Source organism: Poeciliopsis prolifica, unplaced genomic scaffold (assembly GCF_027474105.1).
Source record: "Poeciliopsis prolifica strain line A6 unplaced genomic scaffold, Auburn_PproV2 SCAFFOLD097, whole genome shotgun sequence".
NCBI classification, from domain to species: domain Eukaryota; kingdom Metazoa; phylum Chordata; class Actinopteri; order Cyprinodontiformes; family Poeciliidae; genus Poeciliopsis; species Poeciliopsis prolifica.
The window spans coordinates 866,706-889,039 of NW_026562472.1; the positions used below are offsets into that span (position 1 = coordinate 866,706).

Genomic DNA, 22,334 nt, shown 5'->3' on the forward strand with positions numbered 1-22,334 from the left:
ACCTTGCCATGCAGACGCAGATAATATTTGAAAAAGTCAGATGTGTATTGGTTTTAGAACCACATATCCAAGTTGCTTTTAGTTTTGTATTTCTGTCACTTCAGCCTTAGTTTCATAGATATTTCTCACCATTTTGAATGTTAGAACTTTATGTTATGTTATGCTGATGATACTCAGCTACATCTATCCATAATTCCTGATTAGTCCAATCCATCCTTTCTTTCTTCTTTATGTTTTTGAACCAAAACTTCTGAAAAATATCAAATAACAAGGTAAAGTATCTTAAATCCATATTAAACTAATACAATTTCCCTTTTCACCTCCAGATTAGAAATATTCTGTCCAAGAGTGACGCTGGAAAACAGGTCCATGCATTTGTTGCTTCAAGGCTGCACGGCTGCAACACCAACAGATTTCACCTAAAATGCACAACATCATGAAACCCAGTGTATGATTAAATCTATCTAATATAACGCTGGGGAAGAAAACACAGAACTGACCCTGATTCACGCCATGGTTACTGGTTGTTGTGGTAACCACCAACTTTCAAGAGCAACATAACTGACAGGAGGGCAGCGCAGAGAAAGAAACAGTGAGTATGGATATGTTATGTTTGCTGCTTCTTTTGAAAAATCTGTTCAGGCTACTTTGGAAACAGCAGAATAAACTTTAACGTGTTTTTTATTTATTTATTTATCCACATTTGTAAGTTATAATGAGCAACTTGAGTCATTTATTTGAAGCTGGTTCGTCGTTCATTATTATTTTTCACTCTTACATCTGAAGAAATGTTTTTTTTATTAATACTCATCCTTTTATTATGTATGATTGAAGGATGCATCAGTTTTATTTGGACTGTTTTCCTGTTTTTTAGCTTTTTAGAAAGTAGAAGTTGATTTGTGTTCAATTAGCAGTCGGAGTTGATAGAACCAAAGCAATCGTCAAGCCAAGCAGAATTAAACACTTGAATTACGTGATGAATATGTCTGATGTTTCATTTTTGAAATATTTTTCTGAATCATCTCCAAAAATCTGTGGAGAAAAACAGAAGTTAGCTTCACATATTTTTCACACTGCCTTTCTACTAACTTCATTATTTCTTTCTCCACACAGCTTAAACATTTCATCTGCTGCTGACACTCATCACCAGTATTATTAGTCGACGTTGTGTTTTTTTGGTCTCGGTATTTTTCATGTTAGGATCATGTCTGCTTTCTGGACTGTTTCTGCTGTGCTCCTCCTTTACTTCATGCAGGACAGTGACTGTTGTGAGTAAACAGTGATTTTATTGTTTTATTTGGTTGCATTTTTGCTTAGTAGACAAAGAAGTGACATAATTACAGAAAGAATATACTTTATTATTACTACTTGTATGCTGACAGCTCCTCCATCCAAAATATTATAATGAAATATTTTAAGTGAAATATGACTAAAAAAAAATAAATTACTAAAATAATAACAAGAATGCACATTTGTTAATCTGGAGATCAGGCTATAAGAGTTTTTATGATCATATGTGCTAATTGACTTTTTTTATGAGATTAAAGAAAAAATTAAACATAGAAATGATCAAAACATGAAAGCTGCTAATGAACAGGAAAAAGTTTACAGAAAGTAATACAAATGTTTTTGTTTTTCATTCACAGCTCGTCTGATCTACGCAAAAATTGGTGACTCAGTTATCCTGCATCCAAGTCAGACCTTTGAGTCCATGTCAACCATAACCTGGATGCACAACATGAACGCCATCATGCAGTGGAGGTCTGGAGGTGATGCAGTTTGTTTAGGAGATTTTATTGGTAAGTTCCCGTGTGATTGACTCATCGTAAAACCCGAAACCCTGCAGATTCATTTATGCCTGATGCCTGTATTTGGATCCTGCCTCCAGGTCGCTGTCGTTTGGACAAACCAACTGGAAGTTTGCTCATTAAACATCTAACAGTAGAGGACACCGGCAAGTACAACCCTGAGATTGACAACAAGATTCTTGATGTGACAGAGCTCTGGGTTATAAGTGAGTTCAGCAGGTTTGACTGAGTGTTGTTGGTTTAATATAAGTCCAGTGGATGCTAATCCTATGGTGTTTCGGTCAGAACCGGTCCCAAAACCCACAGTGTCTGCAGAATGCAACAACGGTATGTCCGTTTGTGACCTCACCTGTGAAGCCAACATCACTTCTCATTTTGGACCCGTCATGTATAGATGGGAAGCAGGAGACAAACTGCTGTCCACTAACATGAAGATTAGCTTAACAAGGGTATGTTTTAAGATGCAGAAACGATTTTAAGAACTCAGGATGAATCCATGATGCTTCATTTACTTCTTAGAATAACATGGAGCGCTCCTTTGTCTGCAAGTTGCAAAACCACGTTAGCAACTCGTCCAGTGATGAGGTCCCTAACCCCATTGTCCCTCAAGGTAAGCTGCTGCAAATATTTCTATGTGTCCTCTTTAAAAGGTCTGTTTGTAATCAGTTGTGGATATTAAAACTGAACGCTGAAACATTGTTGCTCATTTTATTCATGATTTAATAACACTTCTTAATACTTCTTGTACATGAGACCAGATTGGATTGGATACTCTTTGTCATTTGACAATTGCGTTGTGCTTTTAATTCTGATGGTTCTGATGGTGTCCAAATTATGAATTTATTATGAATTTATTGCCCCAAGTCAAAATTGATTAAGCATGCATGTTAGTACTAATAGCGCTGGTTCAGGTTCACCAGTTACACTCTGTAACTGAATGATTTAGTTTCAATAATTAACGCTCTAATTTCAGGAATTCATCCTGCAGGAGTGGCTGTACCAATTGTGGTTCTGGTCCTGTTTCTGGTTGCAGTTGGTAGCTATATGAGGCAGAGGAATGGTAAGAGTTCACTAAAACATGAAGCAGTTGTTGTCCTGTGTTACTTTAGCATGTCATTATGTTACACTTGTTCCTGTTTTTAATACTGGATCATTCTAATGATTTAATGATTTTAGATAATATCGCCTTTGCAAGACTTTTATAACATTAGTCTAAACAAACTCAGCTGTATTCTAACAACTTTATAACAATCATCTTTACTTACTGTAATTAAAGAACCACGGTGGCCATAAAAAAAAATTTTTCTTTTCTTTTTTACAGATGAAAAACAAGTACAGACTGTTGAAGAAGTCCATGTCAAGCGGTCTGCTTTGAGCCTGAAAGCCTTGAGGAATAATGGTAAGATTAGATCATTTAAAGTCTGGATTCATTCCTCATCTCTTTGCACTTTAATCGAAAGTAGACAGATTTCCTTGTTCTCCTCTAGAGCAGCCTCAACCAACATAATACCATATTTCTCCAATTTACTCAATTGATTACTGTTGCAGTAATCAGTGACTTGCAGAGTCAAATGCTTTGTTTACACCATGTTCCAAATTATGATGCAAATTGGATTTAAGTGTCTTAAAGATTAAAGACAGTGCACCATCTCATGCTGAAAGGAATCCCACTGCATTATTGGCTATTATGGGCATAAAAGGGGATAGACTCATGGTGTGGTCACCATCCTCCTCTGACCTCTGACCTCAATCTATTGAGAACCTTTGGAGTTTCCTCAAGCAGAAGATCTGAGGGTGGGATGCAGCTCATATCAAAACAGCAGCTCTGGGAAGGTATTCTGACATCCTGCAAAGACATTCAAGCAGAAACTATCCACAAACTAACAAGTTCAATGGATGCAAGAATTGTGCAGGTGTGATATGTTAACATGTAACTAACTGTCTGTTAAGATGTCTTTGATTGAAATAGCTTTTGATTTTAGTACATGTGACCATTTAATGCTGCACATTCAAAGAATTACCGTTTTAATTCTTTATAACCCATAAAATATTCAGAAAATCTGTTGTACATAATAATTTGGAACAGTGCTTTTTGCATTTTTGTTTTCTTTCTTTGATTAAAATACTGTTCTCAGAGAGAGCTTTGTTCAGTAAAATTTCATAGTTCATGACTTGAAAATTATACTGACCATCATTTGCATTGACCGTTTAAGAAAATCTGAGAAAATATAACTTGCATAATAATTTTAGAACATGATGTACTCCCACAGCATACTCCTATTTACCAGTCATGTCAGCTAAATCTTCTAATAGTTGGCATACGGCCAATTGAGTTGACCTTTGTAGCTCTTATTTCCATGAAATTGCCAAGTTGTTGCTGAAACTATTTTTCAGCAATGACTGATTTTTTTTTTTTACCATGAAAGAAATCTGTGAGATGAGATAAATTGTTCCACTAATGGAGAACTTATGTTTTTTATGGAAATAGATCAATTTGAAATAATATAACTTCACATTTCAATTCAGTCAGATATCAGCCCGTAAAAGAAACGTAGCTGAACTCACATTTTTATCTCTGTTGCAGGAGTAAGTTTGGAAAGTTTTGAAAGTGGGTGAGTTAACAGATCTTCTATAAAAACCTCTACCAATGTAGCTTGAACTTTAACCTCTGTGCCAAATGTACATGCAGTAAGTAGAGGAAGAAAACCTTGAATTATAAAAGAGAAGCTGCAGATTGTGGAGAATCATTTAGAAACTACAACTGTTTGATGGAGACTTTTGTTTTGGAATTTTTAAAAATCTTTACATGTCCATAAAACTATTTAATAAGAGAAAAACCAAACTGCAGTGAACAGCTCTCTACAAAACAAAACATTTACTTGCAATATCTTTCTCTTTTGTTTGTGGTGTGGTCACAGACCAAGCCCATCTCCAGTAAGGAAGTTCAGCTCTGCACGAGAAATTTATCTCCAAGATGATGAAGAACGGTGGGTGCAGAACCATCCGGAGTACAGGAACCTAACTCCGGAGCTACGGGAATTCCGACTTCATAGAGACTTGTAAATTCATTACAGATGTATCGAGTCAAGCAAAGCACCGCTTGACCTATTTCTTTTGCCACCTCACAACAAACTACATAGATTTTTGGGGGATTTTGAAAGCAAAGTATTTTAGATCAATCATTTGTTACACCCCAAATCAACCTTTTCTGCTCATAAACTCTCTAAGTTGGTCTTTATGTTTCTGTAAAAATTGTCACATATTTGTGTTTAATTCTGTAATGTTAGGCCTAAAACGGTATGAGTGCTGCCCTCTTCGGGTTGAACAGGGTAACAACTGTACAGCTTGGTGGGCGTTTGTGCCACACAGCACCATGTTTGGGTGTAAAACCTTCTCACTCTGGACAGTTACTGCAGCGTGATCACATGCCATCAACATAGAAATCTCCAGTGCATAGTGATGCGATTTCACTATGCACTGAAGATTATTAACCAGAAAAAAATCCAAGAGACCTATTTTAACTCTGGAGGAGCTGCAGAGATCCACAGCTCTGGTTGGAGAATCTGTTCACCAGAGCTGGGCAGAAAATGGTTCCATGCACTTAATTGTATCTACTTGAGTAACTTTAACAGGAAAATAACTTAAAAATTGTTTTACTGCGCCACACTTTTTATTTTTAAATGAGTAACAGTGTTATGAAGTTCTCTTACTTCATTCTACTTGGGTGAAATTTCATTTCACTCAAACAACAAGTAATTTGAATGTAGAACAAGTTCTAACCACATTCTACCAGACACAAAATTTATGTCAAAGTGAGACCTCTTATTTATACACAAGCTTTATCATCTGTAATGCTAATTTTAAATTGCTGAGCTATTTGGAAATGGAGAAGATATAATAAACACCAGACATAATCCTGAAAGTTCATCTATAGACTTTTATATAATATAAAAGTTGAATATTTGCACTGAACAAAAGAGACACTGCCACATGTTTTTATGTCTGAGGTTAATTCAAGATAAAGTTTAGAGTACCACCACAAGTTAGATTTATTAAATGCCAGAAAACATCATTTTCCCGGGCAATTGTTAGAACTTTTTCAATAAGTTTCCATACATTTGGTCGGTAATTGTCTTTTTGAACTTGGGTCAAACATTTCTTCTACCTAAATGTGTTCTTTTATAATTATTTTATTTGTGTTATTTTGATTTTTTCATTTTAGACTTTAAGATGTGTGAGGTATTTATGCTGCTTCTAGTTAAGACAAGTGTGGTTACTTGAGCATGCACGTAAGTAAGGTAATGTTACGTTGTCATGGTTACAAATAAACAAGTGTCGTAAACATTACGCTGCTGTTGGTGTCGCTGCTTGATGGAAAGATTTTTTTTATTAATCCTTAACTCAATTGTTCATCAAGGGATAAACTTTAAGGAGGTTCAGTGGGATAAAATCAACATCTTGTCCTGATGTTTTGGACAAAAAGCTGAAAAACAAAACTATTGAATGTTTATATACACACACATATATAAAACTGTGATTGATGTGTCAGATTTTTTTCAAATGTATTTTCTAAAATGTTAATTTTCCAATCTGAAATTCATTTGTGTGTTTTATTATGTAACTTAAACATCGCCGCAGTTCACCTTTACATGTTTCATCTGCGTCATAATTTTCCATCGTTTCGCTTTCATTTTTGAATGAGCTCCTGCATTCTTCGGTTCTATTCTACTCGATGAATTTTTCTTTTTAACTGAATTATTTATCTGTACACTAAACTTAATCTGCTGCTGACGCTCATCATCAGTGTTATTAGTGGAAGTTGTGTGTTTTGTCTCTGTATTTTTCTTGTTATGATCATGTTTGTTTTTCGGGGTTTTCTCTTTGGCCTCGTAGTCATTTTCACGTCGGACTTTGGCTTTGGTGAGTAAAAACATGAATATCTTGTTTTATTTGGTTCTTTTTCAGCTTCTTCAGCACAGCGCAGTGTAAAGGCGAAATTACGCGACTTTTAGTGGCATTTTTGTTAATAACCTAAAATCGTAAATGTACTTTATAAAGGGTAAAAAAATGATTTACTGACAATTACTAAAATTTAAAATATGAAATATCGGCGTCGATCTTCTAAATTTTGCTATTTTTTTCATTTTTTGAGTATTTCCGGGTTTCTTGCTCTTTCACCTGAAAGAGGCGCAGTTTGTAAGGCCTCTTGATTTCTCTCCTCCATTTTACCTCTAAACAGGTATTGTGGATATGATTTTAGGAAATCTAAGCATCTTAAATTTATATGGTAACAAACTGAAGTCTGACCTGTTTAAGATCAGACTGAACACACATTTAACAGAGAACCAGAACAGTTTTCTTAAAATGTGTGATTTTCCTTACAAGTCATTATTTTTGATTGTGTTACAAACTGAAAGTAGTGATTCTATCCTAAAAACTCAAATATGTTAAACCTTTTAAATTGTAATTTTCTAAACAAATAATGAACAAAAAGATAAATGTAAAATGATATATGTTAGAATATTTTTAAACAATGTCTCTATTGTATAACTTTAGTAAGGTACAGCACATTTGTTTCATTTTACATATGAAATGTGTTTGGTTTTACAAACTTTCAGGAAGTATTTCATGTATTTTTGGCTGTTTTAAAAGTAGTGTAAATAAAATTAGTAAATGATGTTATTGATCATATTTACAGAGTATCTTAGTTTAGGAGTGAAAAGAAAAAACAAAAGTAGATTAGATCTTGAAAGCAGGGACGATAGAAAGGGATCAACATTTTGAAGCTGCTCAGAAGTAAAACATTTTTTGTTTTTCATCCACAGCTGTTCCAATTTACAAAACATTTGGTGGCTCAGTTGTCCTGCATCCGGGTCGTACGTCTGGTCCCATCACTAGTGTAACCTGGAAGCACAAAACGGACCTCGCCTTGGAGTGGTTCGGAAATGGAATCACTTGCTACAGAACCTTTCAGGGTAAGTTCACTTGTGATTGAGCCATAAATCACAGATTCATTCATGCATGATGTCTTTATTTGTATTTTTCCTTCAGGTCGATGTGATTTGAACAAACAAACTGGAAGTTTCAGCATCACAGATCTGACCTCAGAGGACAGTGGCGAATACACACCTGAGATGAACAACCTGGTTGGCAGAACGATGGAACTTCAAGTTATCAGTGAGTTCATCAGGTTTGACTCAGGTTTGTTGGTTGTAATGTGAATCCAATTGATGTGAATCTGTTGGTGTTTCTGTCAGAACCGGTCCCAAAACCCACAGTGTCCATGAACTGCAACAGTGAAAAAACCGTCTGTAATCTCATCTGTGAAGCCAACATTAATGCTGAGTTTGGACCTGTCACTTATACATGGAAATCAGGAGACACAGAGTTGTCCATTGACAAGGAGCTGAACATAACAGCGGTATGTATTAAGATGGAGCCGAACCTCTTCATAGAAATGCTGTAAGAACTTGTGAAGAGTTGTTTTCCTTTTGCTTAGAAAAATGAGGAGAGCTCCTACTACTGTATGCTGCTAAACCCTGTTAGCAACTCGACCAGTGATGAGATCTCTGACCCTATTAGCAGAGGTGAGTTACAAATATTTCTCTCCATCCGTTCTCTTGCCAAAACATTCTTATTCACTTTTTGACATTCTGTCACATTAGAACCACAAAATTCACTGTGATTTATTGGGATTTTTTTTTCAATGCAGTGTTTTGTATTTTCCCTAAACAGATTTAAATTATTCAAATCAAAGAACAACTTGAACATAACCTGAATAAATCCAACAGATTATAAATGAGCAGTAGAGTCAAGATACTTAATATCTTGATAAGTTTTAGTATCACTACAACTCTATGATCAAGGTAATAAACTTTTCCAAACTAACTTGACTCTTAAAGGGAATGTATTATGCAAAATTCTCCTTTTGCACATTTTTGTGCTTCAATTTGGGTCTCAACTGATTCTAAAAACAGCCCAAGTGCTTATAAAAATCATCCAGCTGTTTTTTGCTGTTTCAAAAACCTTCAAATGTCACGTCACAAATTAGCAGGCATTGTCTGTTACCAAGCAATGGACAATGTTAGGTAGGGTCACATTGAGTTCAATGTGAACACAATGTGCAGAGTTCACATTGAAGATAAGAATGGGATGTGACTGATACTAGCAGTTGTAGGCCTGACAAAATAGTCTGAGAAAAAAAAAAACTTGAAGAAAACAGAGTACAAAATAACTCAAATACAACAAATGCCCAATAATCATAAGATTGTTGTCCTAGTTAAAGGGGAATGTCTCCATGGTCACAAGTCTCCAATTCCCCTTTAACTCTGACCAGTTTCTCTGGGGAAGCTTTTCATCAGTGAAGAAAAGCTTCCCCTTAGCATGATGGTGCCACCACCTTGGTTGGGATGCTGTGCGCATTATGAATTTTCTGTCACACAAAAGCAAAAAAAAAGCTAAAGTACAATGTTGTACAATGTTAATGCCAAGAGCACTAGATGATGGTCTGTATTTCTGGTGAACTATGAATAATTTAGTTTTAATAATTCATTCTTTTTTATTTCAGGGAATAGTACTGCAGGAGTGGCTATTGGGGTGGTGGTTGTTTTGCTCCTCTTGATTGCGCTTGGAATTGCTGCCTGGGTGATGTATAAAAGATGTAAGAATACGTTAAATATTCAAGTTACTGTCCTGAATTAATATAATGTCTCATCATGTTACATTTCTTCCTCCCTATAGGTTCCTAATTAATTAAGCCATAAGCTTGACGCTCTCCGTCTTTCCCCTTCATCTCACTTGATAACAAAAAAACAAAAGACGAAAAACAGACTGAATCCTCTTCATACGTTAAACTGTTTACTTTAGAAATAAAACAGTACAAAATGTTACATTCCACACTTATAAAGAGTAAATAAGAAAGAAAAAGCGAGGTCAAAAAACTGTGTGGCTCCTCCAACTGCCCAACTCCCTGTCTTTAACCACACCCCAAATCATTAACTGCAATAGGATATGCAAATCTGCAAAACTGAATTTAGGCTTTTACACACCCTTTGCACAAAAACAAGGAGATATTTGACAACAGAGTGTTTGTTAGTTAATCGGTCATCAGGAGGGAGAGTTTCTTGGAGTTTCTGGCATAAGGCTGTCATAATAGAAGTCAACATCAACTTTATTGTTAATTTCTACGTCCCAAGTGTATAGAAGAATCAAAAATATACATCTCTTTTTCTGAGAGAGAAATACAACAGATAAAGACATTTCCTCACACTAAATAGTGAAACTGCACAACAGATAATTAAACACACTTCCTGAAAAGCTAGAGTTTAACACACCAAATTCACAGGAGCATTACAAACATCAAAACCTGTTGAAAGATGTTCGAAAAGATAATAAATAAGACTAGAATTTGTTATGTTGCTGATCTGTTGCTCAGGAAATCATCATTGATGAACTTCCTGATGTAAAAAAGTTTGTTTATCTTTTTCACCTTATTCAACTATCAACCAGCAGGTTTTAGTTTGTTTACATCAACCCGAGAAATAACAGTGGAATTATGCTGCTTATCAACTGTGTTTAAGCCTGAAATAAATGGCAAACGTTAAATATTTAACACTAATGTCTTTTTTTCCATAACAATTTCAGATCCCAGAGTGAGGGAAATGTGTAAGTTATTAAATCTGTTCTAAATGTGGCATAATGCACATATGACTAATTGTGAAAGTCTAATAAATGTATTTCTCTTTAATACAGGGCCTTTCAAGTATATTTCAAAGAGTAAGTTAAAGGTTTTCTAAAAGTTTATTTTTCACATCTAATTAATCTTGATGGTTTAGCACAATTTAAGCCAGAAGTAACGAGTAAATAAGGAAAAATGATTCTTTGTTCAGCATTTTGTCACTTCACTTCATCCTTCAATGTATTTTATTGGAAACGTACAGTTAAAGCCACATATTTACTTAGTCTGTAAACGGAAGCAGAATCATGTTTTTCTCACTGCCTGACAATAAATCAGACCAAATCATTCCTGTTACATGTCAATTAGTTCAATGTAATAAATAAATAGTAGGCCATTTCTTTTATTTACCTTTATGACATTTTAAAGTTCTGTGATGGTTACTCCATAACATTTACCTTGTTTTCCTTAAGACACAACTAATTTATATGAAAGACTCATTTGTTTTCAGGCTTTAACTTCTTGATTGCTTCAGTATTTACCACAATTTCTGGGTCAATTCATCTCCTTCCTGAATAGTTAGATATCTGGATAATCCCATGAGATTTATACCAGAATATAAGAGGTAGAATAAATGGAGAACAACTCCATAACATTTATTATCTTTTTCTCTAACAGATAAAAATAATGCTGCACCTGGAAGTGGTAAGTCTGACCAAGAATTGAATTGAAGACATTCCTGTATTAAAATAATTTGCATTGTTTTTTTTGTTTTTTTTGTCAAAATGAATCTATATAATCTTATTTGATATGAATTACTGCAACACATAGACAATTAACATTTATTATTTTTTCTAATAGCTCAAGATGATACTGCACTTGAAGAAGGTAAGTTAGTGAATCCTCTCTCCGCTGTTTACAAAAATAATTCCTCACTTTAGGCATTTTCTAAATATCTAATTTCCAGTCATATTTCAACAGAAATAATTATGATGTTTTAATATCTGTGGAATTAATAGTTTGTGTTTTATTTTACAGGACAAAATTTGCTCAAAGTTCCTCAAACCACAGATGGTAAATATGCTACTTTTTTTCTCCTTTTGCTCGTTTTTAAAGAAAGTGGCTGTTCATAGAGATTTATCCAAGCATAGTGATGGAAAATTAAGTGGAAGGAAAAACTTTCAGGAATTGTGAAGCGAATGAGTTGATGTTTAGTGGTCCAGAGCCGTCTTGTCAGATATGATGCAAAAGGAACCCTGACAATAATCTGTAAAACACATAAACATGCTTTTAAGTAGGAATACATTTATTTGTTAAAATCATTTTTAATACATCGTTATTGTTTATTTTAGTTTAACTTTGAGATGAATGAGTAAAAATAGTCAACTTTTTCACAATATTGTCATATTTTTATGTCTCTGCATTGCATATGTTTTGTTTTTGTTTATTAAGACAAACATAATTAACTTTTTCCAATTTTACAGAGAATAAGTCCAAGGGTAAAGCAGCGCTCAATGGATATCAGCCTGTAAACAACGATGGTGAGTAAAACTTGATAAGATTATTTTACTCAGAGTAACGTGAAAAGGTTTAGAGTAGTCCCTCATTTCTTCATATTTTAATACAAGCAGACTGATTAAAAACTCCTAGACACAAAGAATTGATGCAGAGCATGAAGCTCAGCAAAAACCAGTTTAAACTGGATCTGAAGCAAATTCATTTCCTGCAGCCGATCCTAAAGACAACGCAGCTTGAGAAAGAGAAAGATGTTGGATTTTAAAATTTGGTGCAAATTTATCACAGATGTTAATATTGTAAGATAAAATGTTCAATTATTACTAATATTATTCTAATTATTATTATCATCATCATATAACCACATTTGGTTTGGATGTGTGTCACTCATAGTTTTTCTTATTGACAGTAATGAACAATATCCATCAGACAGTTGGTAAGTACTTTTTTGTTGTTTGAATGTCCTGAGATTTTGATAAATCAGAGTGAAGTGAAAGGTAACAATGCATTGATAGTTTCAATAGAGCAGCAGCAGCAGGATTCACCAGCAGAACAAGACAGTGACAAGGAAGGAGAATCAGGACAGAAATCCAAACCTGAGGAAACCGAACCGACTGCTGAAGGACCTGGTAAGATGTTTGTTTTGTTTGTTACTTTATTTAGAGAGAAAGTTTATAGCCATGTGGAAAAAAGTCAATTTATCCACGTCAGTGTAATGTCTTTATATCCAGAGGAGTTTATGCAATTGCTAACAATCACCAACCCAGATATCCTGCACACCAAAATGACCTGGAGAAACTCAGCTTTTTAACTCTTGGTGTGCCATCTCCCCATTGATGCATAAAAGCAACAGAAAATGAGTTCAGAACACAGTTTATGAATGAGTCAAATTATTTCTATGTGGTTCTTGTGCGCCCACTCCACTCCCCAATGCCGCCCTGGTTGACCACCCATATTTCCATTGTAAAAGCAGCCGCTACAAAGAGCTACATCTGTTTAACTTTGTAATTTTGTGATAAATAATGCTAGAAGATGAAATGATTCAGTCTGGTATGTAACAAAGGTTAAAAGTCAAACATTAGTTAGTGACAAACCAGAGGTAAAATATCTATAGAAAGTTTGCTTTGAAAAGATGAATGCTTTGTGCTGTACTTAACATTTTCCATTGCAAGAAAATGATATATGTTAATTCTAAACTGATTAAAAATAAAAAACTTTGATCATCAAATTTAGATCTTTCTTGAAATGGAGCTGGAGACCACACAAAACCAGTTCAAGGGCCACAAATGGCCTGTGGGCCGCAGTTTGGACACCCCTGGTTTAACACAAAGACCTATTGTCTGTGTGAAAATTTAACAACATGGATATTGCACTTTTTAAAATCTTTATTCACTCGTAGCTGGATATTTATACAGAAGTTCATCTTTGAGAACAAAAAAATTAAACTTTTTCACAATATTGTCGTGTTCTTATGTTTCTGCATTGCATGTTTTTTGATATTAAGACAAACAAAATTTACTTTTTCCAATTTTACAGAGGATAATTCAACGGGTGAAGAAGCGTTCAATAGAGCTAACGTGAACGGAGATGGTGAGTAAAACTTGATAAAATTATTTCACTCAGAGTAACGTGAAAAGGTTTAGAGTAGTTCCTCATTTCTTCATATTTTAATACAAGCAGACTGATTAAAAACTCCTAGACACAAAGAATTGATGCAGAGCATGAAGCTCAGCAAAAAACAGTTTAAACTGGATCTGAAGCAAATTCATTTCCAGCAGCCGATCCTAAAGACAACACAGCTTGAGAAAGAGAAAAAGATGTCGGATTATAAAATTTGGTGCAAATTTATCATAAATATTATATAACCACATATGGTTTGGATGTGTGTCACTCATAGTTTGTTTCTTATTGACAGAAATGAACAATATTGATCAGACAGCTGGTAAGTGACTTTTTGTTGTTTGAATGTCCTGAGATTTAATTAATCAGAGTGAAGTGAAAGGTAACAATGCATTGATTGTTTCAATAGAGCAACAGCAGCAGGATCCACCAGCAGAACAAGTCAGTGACAAGGAAGGAGAATCAGGACAGAAATCCGAATCTGAGGAAACCGAACCGACTGCTGAAGGACCTGGTAAGATGTTTGTTTTGTTTGTTACTTTATTTAGAGAGAAAGTTTATAACCACATGAGAAAAAGTCAATTTATCCACGTCAGTATAATGTCTTTATATCCAGAGGAGTTCAGATGGTTTATGCAAATGCTAACAATCACCAACCCAGACATGCTGCACAGCAGGTCAAACATTAGTTAGTGACAAACTGGAGGTAAAATATTTATAGAACTCCTAACACTTTAGATGCTAACCACTTTATTAGCATCTAAACTGTCACAGTTACTGCCTGAATTAGGATCATGTCCTGATTTTCACTCTTCAGGCTGAGATAAAAATATAAATTTATAATCTGTTCCAGCTAAATTTACTCACATATCTTCACTGACTCCTGTGTATTAATCTAATATGAGGTTAAACTGAGATTTTTAAATATAATGTTAACATATTTTATCAGAAAAGCTGAATGACCCAACCTGTGATCTACCTGTTGACTCTCAACCTGAACCTGGTGAGAAGATTAACTTTAATTACTGTATTAAAATCTGTAAACTCACGTTTTTCATTCACAAAATGTAATTTTTATATTTCAGGGTCCAGTCAAGAATCCAATCTGGACCTATCTGCTGTGAGTCCAGAGCCCAGCTGTCAAACTGGTGAGTTAGACTCAAATAAATGTGCAAAAATCACAATGATTTGATTTTTCAGTCATTATGAATTAAAGGAGCCAGTCAGTCATTGACACAGACTTAACAGTTTATATTTAGACACTTTGTTCCCAAAAATACACAATTTGCTCCCATTTCTTTGAGGAATTGAAAAAAATCTAATATAAAATGACTTAACATATAAAAATATTATAAATCCATATTTTTGCTCAAGCCAATTTAAACCAGTGATGTCCAAATGTTTTGTCATGTGGGTGAAAAAAACAACAAAAGAACAACCAAAAAAACTTGAAAATCAAGCAGATAAAGTATTAATTTTTTAATATAAACTTGCATATTTCTAGTTTTCAACAAGCTTATTATCAGGTCAAGATTCTGTGTCACTTCCTTTCAAAAAGCTTAATATATTGAGTCAAATTAAGTAAAAAACACAAAAGCTGATTTGGGTACAGTAAAGTCGGCTTTTCGGTAAAATTTTCTGAATAAATAAAATTCTACTTATAATAAAAGTTTGCTTTGAAAAGATGAATGCTTTGTGCTGTACTTAACATTTTCCATTGCAAGAAAATGATAAATGTTAATTCTACACTGATTAAAAATAAAAAACTGATAAACAAATTTAGATCTTTCTTGAAACGGAGCTGGGGGCCACTCAAAATCAGTTCAAGGGTCACAAATGGCCCATGGGCTGCAGTTTGGACACCCCTGGTTTAACATAAACACCCATGTGAAAATTTAACAACATGGATATTTGCACTTTTTAAAATCTTTATTCACTCGTAGCTGGATATTTATACATAAGTTCAACTTTGAAAACAAAAATATTAAACTTTTTCACAATATTGTGTTTTTATGTCTCTGCATTGCATGTTTTTTTATATTAAGACAAACAAAATTTACTTTTTCCAATTTTACAGAGGATAATTCAACGGGTGAAGAAGCGTTCAATAGAGCTAACGTGAACGGAGATGGTGAGTAAAACTTGATAAAATTATTTCACTCAGAGTAACGTGAAAAGGTTTAGAGTAGTTCCTCATTTCTTCATATTTTAATACAAGCAGACTGATTAAAAACTCCTAGACACAAAGGATTGATGCAGAGCATGAAGCTCAGCAAAAAACAGTTTAAACTGGATCTGAAGCAAATTCATTTCCAGCAGCCGATCCTAAAGACAACACAGCTTGAGAAAGAGAAAAAGATGTTGGATTATAAAATTTGGTGCAAATTTATCATAAATATTATATAACCACATATGGTTTGGATGTGTGTCACTCATAGTTTGTTTCTTATTGACAGAAATGAACAATATTGATCAGACAGCTGGTAAGTGACTTTTTGTTGTTTGAATGTCCTGAGATTTTGATTAATCAGAGTGAAGTGAAAGGTAACAATGCATTGATTGTTTCAATAGAGCAACAGCAGCAGGATCCACCAGCAGAACAAGTCAGTGACAAGGAAGGAGAATCAGGACAGAAATCCGAATCTGAGGAAACCGAACCGCCTGCTGAAGGACCTGGTAAGATGTTTGTTTTGTTTGTACTTTATTTAGAGAGAAAGTTTATAACCACATGAGAAAAAGTCAATTTATCCACGTCAGTGTAATGTCTTTATATCCAGAGGAGTTCAGATGGTTTATGCAAATGCTAACAATCACCAACCCAGACATGCTGCACAGCAGGTCAAACATTAGTTAGTGACAAACCGGAGGTAAAATATTTATAGAACTCCTAACACTTTAGATGCTAACCACTTTATTAGCATCTAAACTGTCACAGTTACTGCCTGAATTAGGATCATGTCCTGATTTTCACTCTTTAGGCTGAGATAAAAATATAAATTTATAATCTGTTCCAGCTAAATTTACTCATATCTTCACTGACTCCTGTGTATTAATCTAATGTGAGGTTAAACTGAGTTTTTTAAATATAATGTTAAATTTTTTTTTTATCAGAAAAGCCAAATTTTGATTAATCAGAGTGAAGTGAAAGGTAACAATGCATTGATAGTTTCAATAGAGCAGCAGCAGCAGGATCCACCAGTAGAACAAGACAGTGACAACGAAGGAGAATCAGGACAGAAATCCGAATCTGAGGAAACCGAACCGACTGCTGAAGGACCTGGTGAGTTTATGGATAAGTCAAATTATTTCTATTAGACTGAACGTTCTGTCATTTCTGGCTGACAGAGAGCAGATTATATGTTTTCTAATCTATTATTGTAATTATTATATTTATTTGTTGAACTGCAGTGTTGCACTCATTTATGTGTGTTAATTCTTCTGTTTTTCTGCAGACACTCTACAAACAGAGACTTCACTACCAAAGTCAACAAGGGAAGATACGCATGACACAGATTCTGCAGAAAGCTGAAACTCTTCATCTGTGTGCATCAGCTGTGAGCTGCTGCTCTCTGGGAAGATGTGAATTTCCTTAATGCTGTTGGACTTACATTTATTGAATAAGCTGACATTTCAAATGTGGAATCTGAGTGACAGAAGTGACAGTGACAGGCTTGGTGGACAGTATGTCTGAGATTTGGATCAGGAAAGGAATGAACTCGGAAGATACCACAGACTCTAATCATGTTCAACAGCAATAACTTATGAGATTTTTTTCTTTATTAAGTTTTATCCCTTCCAGATTTGGACCAATTTATCATGCGTTGGCTATATCAGTATATCTTCTGCGAACCTTAATTTTTCATGTGTGTTTTACTGTTGGAGAGACTCTGGCTTTATTATTCTGTATATTCATCTCTTTTTTGCATATGCTTCCTCTTTTCCATCCAAACTTACGGTTCGGATGTTGATGAGAAATCAAGACAATGACCAGTTTGAGACTCTAGTTCCTAATGTGGTGCTGCTGAATTGGATTTAGTTTTTTTCAGTTTAGTTTAGCTTTTTTACTTTAGATTGGGAAATGATGGCAAATGAACTGAGATAAACTTGAATTCCTACATAATGTGTTTGATGACCTTTGATGGAGTTTTACTCTAATTATTAAACTGTGCCATCATAAACAAGAAATGGAGATACTAAAGAGACAATCAAACATGCTTTCAAACTTCATGTGAAGATTTAAATCTATAAAAAAACTTTTTTCAGCATGGATGTGGCAGTGTGTGGCAGCTGAATTCACTGCATCACCACTAGAGGACAGTACTCCACTTGTTACAACTAAAATGTATTTTTAGTAGGAAAAAAGGCAAAATAAAATCACTAACTGTAAATACACTGTACAGTTTGTTTAAATAAAATTATTTATTTGCCACCAAAATACTTTTTCTTCTAAATGATAATCTTGTGACATTTAAATGAGTCAAAATGACAAGACAGGTGTTTGTATCCTGGTAAAGCAGGTATATGTTGCACTTTCTTGTGATTTGTGTTGTTTAATGAATGAATAGAGACAGACTGAGTCATGTTTGCTCATTTTTATGTCATATTATGAACAGGGCCTGATTAACACTTAGCTGTAGCCTGGGCAACAATGTTCAATCATCATGAGCCAAGGATCACCATAATTTGGCAAAATAAAGAATAGTTTAAAACAACTCTTTTATAGTAATGGTTTACTATATATTACTAAAATATATAATAAATATTTTCAGTTCTAATTGCTGCACAGTGGTGCAGTTGGTAGCATTGTTGCCTTGCAGCAAGAAGGTCCTGGGTTTGATTCCCAGGGTCTTGGTTATCCTGCAGCTTGGGTGGATGGATATTCAGCACTTAAAAATCCAATGGTGATCAAGTGTACTTTCATGTGCAAATGTCCAAAAAGTTCTAGAAGTGTAAAAGTTCCAGAAATGATTTAAAATATTAATTATTTTAATTTTTATTAGACAACATTTTAGTTTTAATTTTTCAAGCTGTTCTTGTCAATTTTTATTGTTTTTTAGTAATTATATCTTGTTTTTTGACTTCAAAGACAGTAAATGTGTCTCTAATTTCTCTACTGTCCCTTTAAGAGTGTCCTTTAGTTGAGTTTGATCAGACCTTTAACGTTTTTACATATATTTCATGCATAGTTTGAAGACATTGAAAAGTTTTTCTTCTGCTTTAGTAATTTATATTACATAAAACTTTTTCTGGTCAAGGTTTTTTTGATTAGAAAAACCTTTAATTTGAAAACTTCCACAGGAAGTGTAGCCTTCAGAACGGCGTCTCCTGCTCCGCGCTGTGCGTAAAGGCGCACAGACCCTGCGCTGGTTAGCAGGGGGATTTTCTGCTGTTTATTTTTCTGCTTCCTGCGGCTGAGATGAGAAGAGACCCTCCAAACATCTGAGAGCATTTGATTTGATGTGATTTGATTTTTCTGTGTGAGAATCGTGAAGGAATCAGCATGCCTGGACGCTGCAGGTGGTTGATTACGAGCTGGCAGACCTGCATCTGTGCGCTGCTGCTGCTGCTGGTCGCACAGATAAAATCTCAGCACAGAGGTAAGAGGGTTGTAGGACATTACAGGCAACTAATCACTGAAATCATATAAATGCATTGAAATTGTGAAGAAGGTGCTAAAATAATGAGGAAATCTTATTAAAACCAATGTGTTAAGCTTCTTTAATAAGTTTCATGGATGCAAAGAGAAGCTTCCCTGCAGGAATGTGTCTGAGCTTGGTGAAAGTGTCCAGACTTGCTTTTTGGGAGTTAAGGATAAATTTTCTCCTCAGCTGTCAGAGACACTGCCTGCTGTGTTTGAGTTGGATTTATGTCAAAGGGATGTTGCCTGGGCGCATCACATCGAACCCTGACAGGTTCTGTTGATTTTAGCCTCTGTGTTCATTTTGTTTTTTTTCGGCATCACTTTGAGTCCTTTTTTTATCTATATGTGGCAGTTTGTTATCTATTTGGAGTTTTTAGAGGCTGTTCTGTGGTTACAGGATCCGTTTTAAGATGTGAATTCATATCTTTATTTGGTCATTTTGCGTCTCTTTGTGTTTGTGCCTTTTATGGATTGGTATTTGCTTGGGCACATTTAATTCCATTTTCTATCTGCCTTGAGTTTTTGTTGGATATGAACATGTAGCTGTGGGAAAATGTCATTTCTTTGCATACATTTCATTTAGGTATATTTAATATCCTGTTTTTTTATTTTATTTTGCCTGATCCTGCCTGACAAAACTCTTTAGATAAAATTTAGAAAGAAAATTTGGAACCCCCAAACCTAGTATACCCCAAAATAAATTTATTAAGCTAACTATGAATCCACAAGCTACTATGAATTGAATTGAATTCAATGTTTGTCACTCTGCACATGTCTAACAGTGCAAACAATGTAGGAAAAATATACAATATAAGCATAAATATGGTGATATTTACATTATTTACAATGTTAATCAGTTAAATTTATATATACATACAGACATAACCATCATTTAATTAGTGATGTGAGCATTCAGGGTCTTCTTCTCTCCAGTAAGAAGGTTTGACCGGCCCACCAGTTCATGTCTGCACATTTAAAGTTAACTGTTGCCAAAAATTGGTATCGGCCAAAATCTGAATCTTTTTAAAGATCAGCCAGAAAACTGCAATCGGTGCAAATAAACAAAAATCATGGATAAAGGCCGACACAAGCCAACAGATTGGAAAACTCACCACAGCATGATGTGTGTGTGAATCTGCATTAATGTATTTGTAGTTGCTTTGGAACAATATGGTATCAATTAGACGTAAGTGCAATGCCAACTCTCCCCAATCGCCTGGCAGCTCCTGCCCAAAACGACCCGCCTCCAGCGTCTCCTTGGTATCCATTAGACACCGCTGACAAAACTTTATTTCTACTTCTGCTTTTCTTTCTTAAGCTTTTTCCTCTGTCTGTGCTTCTGTAATGTCCTGATAAAACATGCAAAACTTCATCATTTGTTTCTCAACATGTATTTGCTCAATTGCTCGGCTAATTTTTGCACGTTTGCTCAATTTTTATAGTTTGGCTTGTAACATTTTTCATTGTGCTTCCAGCTAATTGAGTTCCAGAAAAGCGTAAGAGATTTTTTCCCCCCATGCAAAGTCACTGCTTTAGTTTAAACTTCGTAACGTTTAATGACTATTGTTTCTTTGCACCTTTCACCCCAAAAGTTTGTTTTTTTGTGGCTATTATGTCTTTTTGTGGTTAATTTCCAACTTTTGCCAGAAGTAGTTAATGTTTAGAGCACAATTTTATGTGTTGTTGTGGTTGTTTTTTCTTTTAAGTATTCAGTTCTATCTGTGTTTTATTCTTGTCACCATAGATGTTTTTCTGATCATTTTATGCCTACTTTTATTGTTCCTTTTCATTTTGTGTGTGAAATTTAGACAAAGTTTTAGCATTTTTTTAGTGCAGTTTTTCATTCTACACCTTTTTCAGTTTCATTTTATTGATCTTTTCAAGGAAAACCAAGTTAAACTAATCAAAAATCCTTGAAGAATTAGTGTAATTCTGTTACGTTATTAACATTTTCTGAGAATTATGCTTTTATTTTTAAGAACAAGGTGAATTTACTCTTCTTAAATCAAATTTAAAGTTCAGGTTTTCCTTTCTCAGGGCTCATCAGACCCTCCCAGTAAAACAGACACTCATCATCTTCATGGCCTAATTTTACCTGACAGCTTGTCTCTTCTGCAGACTTCACACACACACCCACACACCCACACACATATATATACACAAATATTATGCAGACATTCAGGCATGCCCACACGTTCATGTTGAGACAAAGCCTCTCAATATGTAGAAGTGCTTTGCAAACTTTACAGGAATTCACTCATCAAGTCAGAAACATTTCACTGCATAAAAATGCAGTTTTTTTGCTGAATTTACAAGTTTCAGTGAAGGTATGTAATCTATACAAAAAGATAAATGCAAGCATGATTGTTAAAATCCTCCAAATAAGGGAATGTTTTACCTCTAGTCATAAAATAGCCATTTACCATCTGGATCTGTCGACAGAGTGGATCTCTGCATCCTTCTTGTTTATTTTTGCTCCATTTAACTCCAGATTTACAGTTTTTAGCTCATAACGAGCAGAAGATGTCTCCCTTGGGTGGCCCAACACCATGTTTCATGTAATATTACAGCTTATATATTATCAAAGCAGACGTGAGAGTAATAAAACTCTAAGCTGCATGGTGTGTATTCAGGGTGTAAAAAATATACAGGGGGGTTTGTGGGATAATTGGAGCTGAAAATAGGAGTTTATTTATGCCGACCAGAGAATCAATTACCTGCCTGAACACGAAACCCCAATTTTCCATCTTGGATTTACGGGAGAAAAGTTCTTGGCTAATCTTCTGAGCTTTTAAAATCTGAGAATAAAGAGAAGGGAGATTTTATGATGGAAGCGAAGACTCTACAGAGTGAAGTTATACAATCGGTTATAGAAACTTTAAATGCACTACAGATGAATGAATTATAATCCATCTGTGACATGTTTGCTTGGGTTTAATCTATAAAGTTAATCACACCCTGCAATCCTGATCAGATTAGATGAGATGTTTATGTAAACTGAATGTTATTTTAAGCCTTTTCTTAGATTTATGAAGACATTTCTGTGGTTAGAATTAAATTTATTCACATTTTACTT

At 34.6% G+C, this 22,334-nt stretch overlaps 2 protein-coding genes across 7 annotated transcripts; both read left to right on the forward strand.

The window, feature by feature from the left end:
* The first annotated feature begins 346 nt into the window (after positions 1 to 346).
* LOC129353811 (lymphocyte function-associated antigen 3-like) lies at positions 347 to 6,147 on the forward strand. 2 transcript variants are annotated; one of them, XM_055023255.1, is made up of 10 exons: positions 347 to 592; positions 1,201 to 1,268; positions 1,647 to 1,799; positions 1,889 to 2,014; positions 2,094 to 2,257; positions 2,328 to 2,418; positions 2,782 to 2,868; positions 3,130 to 3,207; positions 4,393 to 4,420; positions 4,727 to 6,147. In XM_055023255.1, exons 2-10 carry the CDS (start codon positions 1,205 to 1,207, stop codon positions 4,869 to 4,871), a joined length of 936 nt encoding a protein of 311 aa, XP_054879230.1. In that variant the 5' UTR covers positions 347 to 592; positions 1,201 to 1,204; the 3' UTR covers positions 4,872 to 6,147. The 2 variants fall into 2 exon arrangements, with proteins under 2 accessions (XP_054879230.1, XP_054879229.1); XM_055023254.1 differs by having other exon boundaries at positions 349 to 592; positions 1,114 to 1,268.
* A 347-nt stretch (positions 6,148 to 6,494) lies between these two features.
* On the forward strand, positions 6,495 to 18,308 carry LOC129353825 (microtubule-associated protein futsch-like). 5 transcript variants are annotated; one of them, XM_055023278.1, is made up of 24 exons: positions 6,495 to 6,728; positions 7,634 to 7,783; positions 7,860 to 7,985; positions 8,066 to 8,229; positions 8,308 to 8,395; positions 9,376 to 9,468; positions 10,452 to 10,472; positions 10,560 to 10,583; positions 11,161 to 11,187; positions 11,344 to 11,370; positions 11,521 to 11,556; positions 11,967 to 12,023; positions 12,407 to 12,433; positions 12,513 to 12,626; positions 13,534 to 13,587; positions 13,913 to 13,939; positions 14,027 to 14,131; positions 14,567 to 14,620; positions 14,703 to 14,765; positions 15,695 to 15,748; positions 16,074 to 16,100; positions 16,189 to 16,293; positions 16,784 to 16,897; positions 17,070 to 18,308. In XM_055023278.1, exons 1-24 carry the CDS (start codon positions 6,659 to 6,661, stop codon positions 17,144 to 17,146), a joined length of 1,704 nt encoding a protein of 567 aa, XP_054879253.1. In that variant the 5' UTR covers positions 6,495 to 6,658; the 3' UTR covers positions 17,147 to 18,308. The 5 variants fall into 5 exon arrangements, with proteins under 5 accessions (XP_054879253.1, XP_054879254.1, XP_054879255.1 ...); XM_055023279.1 differs by lacking the exon at positions 16,189 to 16,293; XM_055023280.1 differs by lacking the exons at positions 14,567 to 14,620; positions 14,703 to 14,765.
* The last annotated feature ends 4,026 nt before the right edge of the window (positions 18,309 to 22,334 follow it).

Bases quoted from the DNA above. Each gene is read 5' to 3' on its own strand.
- LOC129353811 (XM_055023255.1), top strand. From the start codon at position 1,205: ATGTCTGCTTTCTGGACTGTTTCTGCTGTGCTCCTCCTTTACTTCATG. The intron at 2,015-2,093 runs GTGAGTTCAGCA...TGTTTCGGTCAG, and splicing joins GACAGAGCTCTGGGTTATAA to AACCGGTCCCAAAACCCACA. The intron at 2,258-2,327 runs GTATGTTTTAAG...TTTACTTCTTAG, and splicing joins TGAAGATTAGCTTAACAAGG to AATAACATGGAGCGCTCCTT.
- LOC129353825 (XM_055023278.1), top strand. From the start codon at position 6,659: ATGATCATGTTTGTTTTTCGGGGTTTTCTCTTTGGCCTCGTAGTCATT. The intron at 6,729-7,633 runs GTGAGTAAAAAC...TTTCATCCACAG, and splicing joins CACGTCGGACTTTGGCTTTG to CTGTTCCAATTTACAAAACA. The intron at 7,986-8,065 runs GTGAGTTCATCA...TGTTTCTGTCAG, and splicing joins GATGGAACTTCAAGTTATCA to AACCGGTCCCAAAACCCACA.